At 39.5% G+C, this 12,063-nt stretch overlaps 1 protein-coding gene and 1 long non-coding RNA gene across 5 annotated transcripts in view; one reads left to right on the forward strand and one right to left on the reverse strand.

Moving 5' to 3' along the window:
* The window catches only part of NAV3 (neuron navigator 3), a 411,830-nt gene that overhangs the window by 210,349 nt on the left and 189,418 nt on the right, over nt 1-12,063 (forward strand). For all 4 annotated transcript variants that reach the window (XM_064450028.1, XM_064450020.1, XM_064450013.1 and 1 more), the window contains exons 2-3: nt 10,448-10,565; nt 11,250-11,302. In XM_064450028.1, coding sequence (XP_064306098.1) covers nt 10,448-10,565; nt 11,250-11,302 — 171 coding nt within the window. The remainder of the gene's footprint in view (nt 1-10,447; nt 10,566-11,249; nt 11,303-12,063) is intronic.
* Nucleotides 1,402-7,124, reverse strand: LOC135313112 (uncharacterized). The gene is made up of 3 exons (XR_010372705.1): nt 6,911-7,124; nt 2,488-2,601; nt 1,402-2,083 (listed from the first exon to the last, which is right to left on the reverse strand). It is a non-coding gene; the product is annotated as an uncharacterized LOC135313112 (long non-coding RNA).

Here is a 12,063-nt window from a genome sequence, read left to right on the forward strand (position 1 = left end):
TATTACTTTGATATAACATTAAAAAGCAAAAAATATGATTTCATTTGTTAGAGAAGAGATACAGATATCCCAGTTTGGATACTAGTCTGAAGCAATAGGGTCCAGTGCTTATGCAAACGTCTCTGTGTGAACAGAGGTATAAAAGTTACCTGTCTCAAAGCCTCAATAAATAACTTGAATATTCATTTCTATCAGGGTGGATCTTTACAAAACTAAGCCATGATCCTTCATAAATACCTTTGCAATCTTATAACGGAAGGTACCACATATAAACTTCAGATCATTATCTGTCTTAATTGTTATCCATTTTCTAAACCTGCTTGGTCTTCAAAACTGAAGTTTGCATATCAGTATGTCAGTATTCAGCATAAGAATGTGCTAGTTTGGTGTTAAAAACTCAAACGCTTTAATTAGAAATGGTGCATTTAACTATTGGTACATTTATTTTCCCTTTTTTTTCTGGCAGGAGGAGTGGGTCTTGAGGTTACTATTTTAATACTGATCTAAGAGGGGTTTTTTATTGTCTTCAGAGGTAAATCATGGGTGGAAAAATTTTGAGTCATGGGTCACATATCTGTTACTTGGGGCATGCTGCGTTCCTGTAGAAGTGTGTAGCAGGACAGAAAAGGTGGGATATATATGTTAGAAGATTCACATGGGAGACTGCAAACTGAACACAGATGAAGGACAGTCCCCAGGCCCTACAGATCTCTCTTCTTGAGACACTGCCTCTTTATATGTGATGTGTAGCCAGAGCTTCACTAGAGATGTTTAGGCAGATTCCCCCTTTATAATAGAAAAGAAGGGTGTTCAGAACATTTTTAGCAGGAATCTAGAACCTTTTTCTTTCCATTGTATGATTCTTCCAAATCTGGCTGTGTTACAAAAGCTGTATATGAGATAGGTCTTTTGTTAAGAAAATAGGAAGATTATAATATTGAATCTCATTTAGGATGAAGTGTCTTCTGTTGTCACAACTATGATAAGATTATTATCTTGGTTTTGTTATTTAAGGTTACTAACTGGCAGAATTTACTTCATACATAAAATTTATTGTGGTGGATAATTGTTAATTTAAGTACTATTATCATCACAATGGGCAGGCCTTTATTATGGGCAGTGCTTTCGATTGTGATCAAAGGGAAATAAGTCCTGAAGTGGTATTCTTATTGTAGTGGGCTGAATCCTTAGTTTTTCAAGTCCTGAAACACTGTTTTACGTTTCTTGAACTGAAGAAGTACATGAGTAGGCTGTCATCTGTGTAAGCATAATTTAATCTCCCTAAGCTTCAGCTAGGTAGCAAAAGGCAAAATGGTTGTGCACATGTCTCCATTAACACTCACACGTTCACCACCAAGATCTGTTTTAACAGAAATTAATGACAGTAAGAAGAGGATCAGATCACTTATGCTCAAAAACTTTAATGTGTTTACTTAGTATTAATATTGTGTTTGCTTTATCACCTCACTGGTGTGCTGAATGTGTGCCACACATTTATTGATATTAAAATCATAGAGTTGGTGACAAACAACTTTTAAGCATCCAAGCCCAGAGAAAATTTAAGCAGGAATTAAAGCATCTTGTCATAAAATATGTAGCTCAGAAAGCAAACAGTTTATTTGGTTTACTTTGATTTGCAAAGCTATTCTTCCACATGAAAGGAAACCAGACAATTCAAATCAGTTTCTAAGCCTCAGAAAGTACAAGCTAGATGAGGCTTTATATTTAAAGTTAGTTGAGGTCTTATTTGCCACTGTTTTCTCACAAGAAAAGAACAAAAGTATGTCCTAATATTTTTGTGTCTTTATATATCAGAAATTTGCCTTCCCACACTTAAAAAGAAGTGCTGGAAAAGAGGGTTATTTTGATCCTTGGGCCAAGTTCTTTAATGCCAAATCGCAGTGTGGAAAGAATGTCTCCGTCCAAGTTATAAATCCTTAAAATGAGCTTTGATGGAAAATCTGGAGTAGTTTCACAGTGGAATCTCCTCATCTCCATGTGAGGATCCCCGTTGCTGCTTTGCTAAGGCAGGTGCCCACTCCATCCAGGAATGGTCAGTTTGATACCGAGAGTGGCTTCTTGCCTGTGAACAAAAAAGGTAACAACAAAGAAAGGATGGTTTTGTTCTGCAAATTACTTAATGATTTTCAGTCAGGTCTGAGACTGTAGAAGTTTTTTTTTATCTATCTGCTCTTCTGTGTTGTTGTGATATTCGTGAGCCACAAAGGAAACCTGTTCAAATTCAGTGCATTTTTCCCTTTACAGAAAACTTAACTTTGCTTACTGTGGGTTTGTTTATTAAAGTGAATGCAGGACGAGTCACGAAACTGATCCTGGCAGTGATGAGACATTTATGAGCCCTAAGATTTATGCAAGTTTAGAGTATAGGAAGACTCATTCAGGGGAATGGAATGGGGCCTCTGATGTGGAGGGCCATCACTGCTTTCCTGAATACCCAGAAAAATAGAAATATGGCTTTCTTTTTACCCTTCTTCCTTTGGACAGGCAGAGGAGTGCCTTCTCAAATCAGCTGTTTCTTCCAAGGGAGATCTCTTTAGACAGGAACTGTCACAAAGAGCCACGGCTCAAGCTTTGGGCAGGCTTGGATGATGTTCAAAGTGTGTGTGCACATACAGGAGAAAGGAGTTTCAGATATATTTCAGTTCATTTATTTGTATTAGAGGATTCTGGTACTGTCCTTTTGATCAAATTAATTTCTTCACACGTCACCACTATCAAGACCAAAGCATGTTCTCCCCTTATATTTGCCACTACTATAGCGTCACACCAGCTTACTGAAGCATCTCAGCGTATTCCCACCACACAGGAGAGTCAGAAGCTTTTTCTATCACATACTCCCTCTCCCCCATCACTTCTGGGACACACATATGTGAACATTAGCAGGAAGGATTGGTCTGCAGGGAAAACCCGTTTGGTACCAAGGAACCATCATCTAAGGTATACATTTTGGGGATGGACTGTTGCTTGGATTAGTTCTCAGTTTGTTGCATGGACTAAATGCTGCACTTGAAGCACATCTCTCCATTTCATGTGAAGGGGGTCTCTGAGAGAGCACAAGTGACAGGAGACTACCTTTAGAAGCCCACTCCTTATCTGAATTAAAATGCTAAGATGGATTCACCTTTTGAGTGGTGTCTCCAGGTGTAACACTTATGCCCAGCAGGGAATCCTGGTCTTCCTCACTCTAATAAAATTAACTGAGATATCACTTTGAATCAATGTTTTATGTAGAAGCTGTATTGAATAATAGTATTTTATTGTATTTTTACTAGATGGATGCTGAAATGTACTTTAAAGTTAAAAGTATAGCTAAGAAATCATTCCAAAGTTGTACAGGCAAGTATATGGAGTATTTATAACAGAAAGTCTCAAGGTTGGCTGTTTTGAAGGATTTCTCTGTGTGGCACTTTGTATTGTCCCCTGTTAATTCAGGAAGCTCAGGGCTGATATTACTAACTGTGGTGGTGCTGCTCTCTTAACAAGTATCGCTTTGCAGCAGCACAAGTCTACAGGGAAGCAGCTGTCTAGTTGGGTCCTCTGCAGCTGCAGGATGAATATCTGGCTCCTTCCTGTGGTACTTTATTGCTACTGCACTGGACTGAAGAGTAGCTGCAGTAAGCCAATAAACAAAACAATATGATCAAACTGTAAAGCAAATCGGTATGATTCTTTTCAAAGATTGAACAAGCTATTTCATTCTTTAAAGAGCTGGATTTTTAACTGTGCGATATACAAATCACTTAGCAAACCTTACACACAAATACACACACAAATACATACTCAAAGAGGCTTTACTGTTACCTTTCATCTGGCACAGATGCATCAAAAGCCTTGCCCCTGTGCCATTGGTGAATATTGGCCTCAAACGCATGTATTAATTTAATTCTGAGTTGGGATTTGGTAAGAAATGGGAAGAAAGAGAACACATAAAATGTTACTTGGGTGATTAGATCACAAAATATAAGTGAAACTTGGAAATATAAAACAGGCCCCTTAATGCTGGGTAAGTCACCTAAGGCTTGCCAGTGATTGTTGAAGAGTGTTGTTTCTATTCATTTTCTTAGCTGGGATTAATGGAGTTTTATTTAATTTTTTTAATTTAATTGTATTTTTATCTGAAAATTACTGAGTGGTGTTGATGGATACATGCTGCTATTTACAAAATAGGATCATGCTATAGCGGTTCTGACATTTTGGTTAATTGGTATGTATGCTTCTAAATGGGTTCTATTCCTTAACTCATAATTGTTCTCATTTGCTCAGTGGGATTTAGAAACAGGGTTTGTGGAATGTCATTTAATACTCATTTCGTTTTGTTAAATGAACTGCATTGGCTTCCATCTTGCCTATAAATTAAGTCATTCTAGTTTCATTTTCTGGCCATATATTTTTAATTGTGTAAATATTTTTCCTCCTCATGTAATTTGCTCAATGTTACAAAAAATGCCACCCCCAGTCCCCAGCTTTACTTTATAGCAAACGAGTCGCAGTGTGTTTTCTATAGTCTGTTAAATCTGGACATAAATCGGATGCATGATCTGTCTCTTATGGCAGTCTAAATGTGAACCATTGTTTTCAAAGTTAGCCCTTTTCTTTGCTAAGTGGAGGCCTGAAACTAATAAATTATTCTTTTGCAACCCAGAGAAATAACCTTCAATACGAAAATATTTAAAAGGTCAGATCCTGCCTTCCAGTTAAATTTTCCTTAGTTTAGAGGCAGTGGGAAGGAGAAAAGTGTTTCATTGCAATCTGATTTCCTCACCCTATTCTAACACTAGTCAATGCATTGCCCAGCTTCTCTTTATAAATACGAGCAGCTTCAGAGACACTCCAACATGTGTTTTGCTACCCACAATTTATTAGGCAAGAATAGCTATGTTGAAGAGGAGTTGTGGTCATGCCCTCTCCTCTGGCAAATCCTCTTCATCAGGGACTCTGGGACCGTTATGTAGGCTCTGCTGAGTATTCAACATCCAGCATAGGCCACAGACTGGAAACCCCCCTGTCCCTGGAAATAGATATACAGCCTTTACAGCCCATTTTGTAGCATGCTGGAGAACAGCAGAAACAAGTCATCAATCTCATCATCTACAAGTATGATTTAAAAGAGGATCTATGGGTGAAAAGCTCTAAGTGTTATCAACTACCAGTTGTCTCCAGTGGCAACATTTTAAACAGAATAAATACATTAGACTAGAAAGTCACATAGCCCTTTCATTAGGTCAGTAGCGCCATATTTTCAGTTAGGCTCACCATTGAAAATCTGGTGTTGTAGCTCCATAATAGTTTCATTTTCCTTTACTCCAAATTTTTTCAAAGAAAAAAAAAAGATTATGAAATGTATTGATATAATTCAAACATAGAATAGAAACCAGAATCCTGCTGTGCTAAAAAGTAATATTGTATATTGCTGTGAACCATTGCAACCCAGGTGTACCGTTAGCAATATTTTTTGTAACAGATAACTTTTGCTTCCTTTTCGCCAACTCTTGTTTGCTACAAGGTAAAGAGGAAAGAAAAATCTGTGGGAAGCTTGCTGTTGCCTGCAGATTCCTTTTGGGAAATAGAGTTCTTAAAAAGAAATTGAGTTCCTAAAAAGAAATGGAGGTCTTAAAAAGCCTCCCCACCCCCAAAGATATTAGGGTAGTATCATGCACAGAAGAGAGCATGAGAGTGAGCACTGGGGGACAGCATTTCAATTCTTTCATGCTAATGAGTGAGGATACAGTTGTATTCTGGGACTATTTTAAAGGACAAGTGATGAGAATTGGATACTATCTGTTTATTCCCACATATCTAAGAAGGAAACGTTTCCATATAGTGGACAAATATTTAAATATTTTTCAAATATAACCTATCCTCCTAAATGGCATGGAAATCTGTCACAAGGTCTTGGAATAACTCAGTTGGCAGCAACTGTTGTTCTTCCTAAGCAGCAGCATTGGCACATAAGGGAGTGACAGAGGCATACTCTAAGTATGGAAAGCTGTCTCTCGATAGCAACAGGAGACCATTTTCAGATCTGAAACTCTATATTCTGTAGCAAACAAACAAAAATATGCAGAAGGATCTTGATTCTTGGAATATGCATTTTCCCACGAAGCCTATTTATAAAACTGCCTGATAAAAAAGCATATAGAAGATATGATTGCAACTCAGAATATCTGGGTTGTATTCCCAGCTCTGCTTGCCCTAGAGTGAGCCACATTTAAAAAAAAACCAAACCAAATCCACCAAGAAAGCCTTTATACCTCAGTTTCCCCACATCCACAGAAATAATAAATAAATAGGAGTGGCCTCATTTGTGCCTGGAAAGCACGTTGAGATGATTTTGTGGAAGACGCTAATGAAGTGTCATGCATTATTATTGCATTAGTCTGACTGTACTTCTGAAATTCATCTGACATTTCTCGCTTGACATTGATTGTGGGTGGTAACATTTCTGTATTAATTTTAAAGAGGATACATTATAGCACTGCCTGATGTATAATCACATGGTTTATGATTAAAGCATTTTCTAAGAAAGGCAGTGCCCTGTGAGATCCTCTCTCTTTCTCACTTCATTAAACTACTGCGTTACAAAGTGTATTGTTTCATTGTGGATCCTGCCAAGCAGCTCTACTGTGCTCCTTATAGCTATGTGTGAAGTATCGAGGTGAAGTTCATAACTATATTTGGGTATCAGGGTTTATTTCCTCTGTTCTTTTGAAGGTTGGCATGACGAGCGGTTGAGGAATGCTAGGGGTAACCGTCGTTAACATGAGCAGGCTGTGCCCGAGCGTGGATTGCCCCGCTGAATCCTGTTTTGTGTTAAAACAAGCAGTTAAATCATCAGGCGCCGGGACAGGGCTCAGACCACACAAACACAGGATCGGATCTGTTCCGTTACCGTGTTGCTGAGACGGGTCCTCCGCGTCGCAGATAACAGCTGCTGTCCCGTACGTTGTCAGTGGTCAGGGTCTAGCGTTGAAGCTGAATACTCTCTGGTCAGACGTGCCTGTAAAGCAGGGTGGTAGGAGAGGAAGTTTGGAGAGGAAATGAGTAAATCAGCAGCCCGGCCCAGTGTGTAGCTGTAAGGCAGGGTTACTGGAGCAAGCAGTGGAGCAGGGAGGAAGTGTTGCAACGACTAACCCTCATGTGTGTGTTCTTCTCTGAAACCGCCTCATCATAGAAAAATCTAAGATAAGAGGATTTTTGGGAAACATTACTGCACAATTAGTGCAAGACAAAATGATCTATTGCTAGTTCTGAAAAGAGGGGGAGCATGCACAGCTCCTCCTTAGAGGTGCTCAACACCAAGTGAAAGGGGAGCACCCATAAAAAGCAGAGCGTTGCATGAAGTTACTGATTTTTTTATCTTCTGTTCTACATGACTTTTCTATCATTCGCAAACTGAGTATTGTCAGTGATAATGATGATGCACAGTGGAGCTTTATGTTTTCCCAGGGAGTTTAGGATAAATTTCTAAGAGGTGCATAGTTGCATTGATGCTTAAAAACTGTGGAGGGGTGGGGAGGATTCTCTATTTTCCATGACAATTGCATTAGAGAATTTAATGTAGAAAGAATATAGTGGTATGTATACATTCGTGTAATTTCATGTGTATATCTACATGCTTTTCATTTTTTACAACTGACTCCTGAGCAGTGGGGTCCCTGGAAGAAGGAGATGAATGAGGAGAGCATCCTACAGGGAAGGGGGGAAACAGAAGCAAGTGGTGATCCCTGTGGAAAGAGAGGAAACTAAATGTGACATTCCACTGCCAACTGGGTGTTGGTTTGCTATATTGTCTCCATCAACAACTCTGCCTTTTTAATTTTTTTTAGAATACTTCTGAAGTGGAAAAAAACTCCTCTTTTACCACTGCCTCCTCCCAGTATTATATTTACCATTGCTTGACTGTCAAAATACTGACCATCAGTAAAGTTTTGGTAGGATGTGGATTATAATCCTTTGTTTACAAAACGTTGTTTACATTCTCTATACCTGTCACTTTTAAATTAATGAGAAAAGAAAATTATGAAGGGGGTGGATGGGAGGGTGAAGTCCATTCTTTGGATACTAGATACTTGCAAAGCAGCTGTTGGAATGAAATTTCCCTGGCTGCTTAGTGAGAGGATAGTTCAAATTGTAGTCAAAATTAGGATTGGTACACCAGATTATGTGTGGGTGTGACAAATGAAAAAAGGAAATGCTTGGTGAAGTATTTTTATTTGTAATGTGAAACTAACCTAAAATAATATTAGTAGGTATTAAATTCTGTATGTTCCAGTGGATCAGTTTCATTGGAATAGAGAAAATAGTTCTGCTTATAATAATAGCTCAGAGAATATTTCTGAGGCATTACTTTAGAAGAATGACTGAAGTTGAAATACTAGTAGTAGGGAATACATGATGCTATGGGTGTGGTATGTATCTTTTATCATCATGATTTTGTATTGTTCTAAATATGTGTTCATAAAATCTTTAGAGACTCCACATTAGTGTTCATTATATATGGTCATGCAGTTGAAGAAACACTTTCTTACCTACAGTTGGCTTTAAAAAACATTTTAATGGAGCCTTTCATGTCACTCACCTGTAATAGAGAAAAAAAGAATATCAGCCAGTGAAAACACGGATGGCTGAAGCAGACTTCTGGGTACAGGAGGGAAATTTAGGGCCCCATCTAACAGCAGCATCCTTTGGCTATGGGAGAGCTGTATCTGCTTCCACAGTTTAATTCTGTGGAATTATCTAAAGTTCTAGAGCTGTCAAGAAAGCTATGGCAAACCAGCTGGTGATCCACCTGCAGGAATATGGGAAGAAATAGGGTAGACCAAACAAGTTACAATTCTCTGTCTCTTTTAATGAAGAAGGAGAAAATCTGAAACAAAGGTACTCAGTGAAGGAGTCCTTAGCATGTGAACATGAACTGAGTGGTGATACTTTTGCTGGGTGGGAAGTGGATGTTGGTTCTTTGGGTAAGACTCTGGACTGGGAATTGCATCTATTTTCCCGCCTGGCCTCTGCCACAGATTTCCTTGGTGAACTAAGCAAGTAGTTAATGGCTTTGGCCTCTGTGTTTCTGTTCACAAAATGGGATTCTGACCCCTTCCTCCCAAGGGTCTGTGAGGTTAAATAAAAGGATGTTTATAAAGTGAGCTCATATTGTTTTTATGGAAAAGGTGCAGTTTCATCATTTTCAAACAATATTCTCAGCAGAGAAAGAACCTTAGATATTATATTTACTTACACAGTGATGCTGTCCTACATATATTCTTTCTTTCAGTGGTAACACCCCACAGTAGTTCTGTACAAGTCCTCTTCTCTTGGGTAAGGAGAGAGGTCACAGACACCCCACAAAAGGGAGCCAGCGCTGGCTGCCAAGGGCACTGATACCCTCCAGCTGTGTGACACCCCCAAGCCAAGCTCCGCTAGTCCGAGCTGCGTCTGCATGCTGGGATACCCTGGGATGGTGTGAGCAGCTCTTTGGGTGCACTCTCACTTTGGTACATAGATGAAGGTGTCTGTTCCTCTTATCTCACCCTGAGTGAACCTGGTTCTCTTTGTGTGCGTGCTGTAGGTGTTACCAAATATGCCTTACGAAATGCCTTCAACCCCTCTCCTCAACCCACACCTCACCCCCCCTTATTTTGGAGGGTATAGTTCAGCTGGTCCTTTTCAACCTTTTGTTGATAAGTGCCATTTTTGTGCTGCCTGTTGCTAAGTATTTGGTGCTGCTCAGTCTCACCCTTCCCCCCTCCCTTTTTGGTGGAGAAAGGACGCAGCATATTTCCAGAATATATACTCTAATTCCAGCAATGAGACTACTGTACATCTGGTGCTCTCAGTCTCCTCTGTGTGCATTACAGCACGCTGAACCGTAGGCGAGGGGGACAAATGACCTGTCCCTGCATGGCGGGACATGGTGATTACTGCAGAAAGTGTCACAGAGGCATCGCCAGGCGTGGGATCACGCGACAACCCGATGAACTCTTACCAAAACACAGGCACGCGTCTCTGCTATCACTTTCTCTTAGGCAGCCCCAGAGCGTGAAAGTTGGTGGTGGGGCGTGCGTAGAGGTAGAAACACGGTGGGAGGTGGAATTGTGGTAGATGTGATTGATTTACGACAGGAGTTTCCTTTACAGTCATAAGGGGAATTTTGCTTGGTCACAGCAAGTCTAAACCCTCATGAAACAGCCTGAATCATTTGAAGTTAAAATAAAACAGAGAATGGCAGGGGGAGGGGCATGGCTGTTAAAAAAAAAAAAAAAGGGCAAAAAACACGACGTTAAAATGTTTTCCTTTGGTGCTCACTTCTTAAATGGGAATGTGATCCAGAATAGTTCTAGTGTGTAAGCCAACATTTGTTTTAAGAATTTTTATTGTCTTCTTTTCTCTCTTCCCTCTCTCCCCCTTGCCCTCCCCCTCTGCTCTGCAGATATACACCGACTGGGCTAACCACTACCTAGCAAAATCTGGCCACAAGCGGTTGATCAAGGATTTGCAACAGGACATTGCGGATGGAGTTCTGCTAGCAGAAATCATCCAGATCATTGGTAAGACCAGGGCTGAGAGAAGCACTGCAAGCTGACTCCTTGCGTGGGGGAATATATAATTCAAGTTGAATGTATTTAACAATAAGATGAACCCTGAATAATACAATTTGACTGGGTCCATATGTCTCTGATATTTGTGTGGTTCATCCTTGTCTTAATTAAAAAATATGTTTATGTGAGCATGTTTGGAAGTGGCTGTTTAACCATACTTTAAATGGCCAGAACTGTATCTTACACACTTTGAATTGTCAGAAATGAATGCTCCATTAAACCATATGTCTCCCATGTGTGCATTTTGTTAGTTGGAGTGGCTCATACTTTCTGGGATGCCTTGAAACTGTATCCTGACCCTGCAAAGACAATTGTGGAAGATTTCATGTCAGCAGTTATTTTGCAGGGGCTGAAGAATTAGCAGCGACCTCCTTCGCACTTCCCCCTTTGGATGATTTGGCATGTGGAAGCAACTGCTGCTAACAAGAGTGTTGTTACTGTACAACTGAGCTTTACTTAGAAAGGAGCTCTGTGTCAACAAAACCCTGTGCACTTTATTGCTGTGTCTTTTCTGCTCCTCTTCTTTTTTTTTTTGTTTTGGTTTTTTAGGTCCCTTTTTTTTTGGCCAGGGGGTGGAAGGAAAGTTTTATCTCATTGTTTACTTCTGCTTTTCTCCGTACTGTTTTTGTTTAGCAAATGAAAAGGTTGAAGATATCAATGGCTGTCCCCGGAGCCAGTCTCAAATGGTAAGAATAAAATATATTTTTAGTCTGTGTTAACACCTCTGCACTTTCCTAAAATGCTTTTTAACAATGATTTATTTAAACTGTGAATATTCTGTCCCATGTTTACCATAAAGTCCTAATTCTCATATAGTGTTCCTGGTATTTTTTTCCCACATGTGCTTAGTGTTTGTCCCTTCATTTCTGTGCTCGCTAACTTTGGGTCTTGAAGTAACCCAGCAGCAAAAATTCATCACTTCTAATTAATTCAGAACTGCCTTAGCAGACCTGTTCTTCTGATGATCCAGATAATTTTATTTAACTTCATTTTTAAGGGCAGTAAATCCAAGAACAAATTTTTAAGTGGAGTCTTTGTGTCTGGAAAACTAGTTTGATGAACGAGACTTGCCAAATTATTTTTGAATATAAATAGCCTTTTGGATTGTCCACTGTAAAGTCCAGTTAGATGCACTGACTCCAAGACTTTCAGAAATAGCAATTTAGTCATATAGCTCTCTGAGCTATAGCTGGCAGCTGCTTAAAGACATTTTAATACTCTCAGGCAAGAAGCATTTTCTGACTGTGATTCATGTGGAGTCTTATTAATCTTTTACTGTGTTTATGGCTAGTCAGCTACATTTAATAAGATAAAGCCTCCTTAGAAGGCTGCAGAAATGACAGGTACAAAATCTGAGCCTCAGTAACATCACCAGGTATTTACTGAATCATCTGTGGTTCCAGTCATGCTCCCTCACGCTGAGGGCTCTGCCTTTCTATTCACATCC

The sequence above is a fragment of the Phalacrocorax carbo genome, chromosome 1 (genome assembly GCF_963921805.1).
Source record: "Phalacrocorax carbo chromosome 1, bPhaCar2.1, whole genome shotgun sequence".
Lineage (NCBI taxonomy): Eukaryota > Metazoa > Chordata > Aves > Suliformes > Phalacrocoracidae > Phalacrocorax > Phalacrocorax carbo.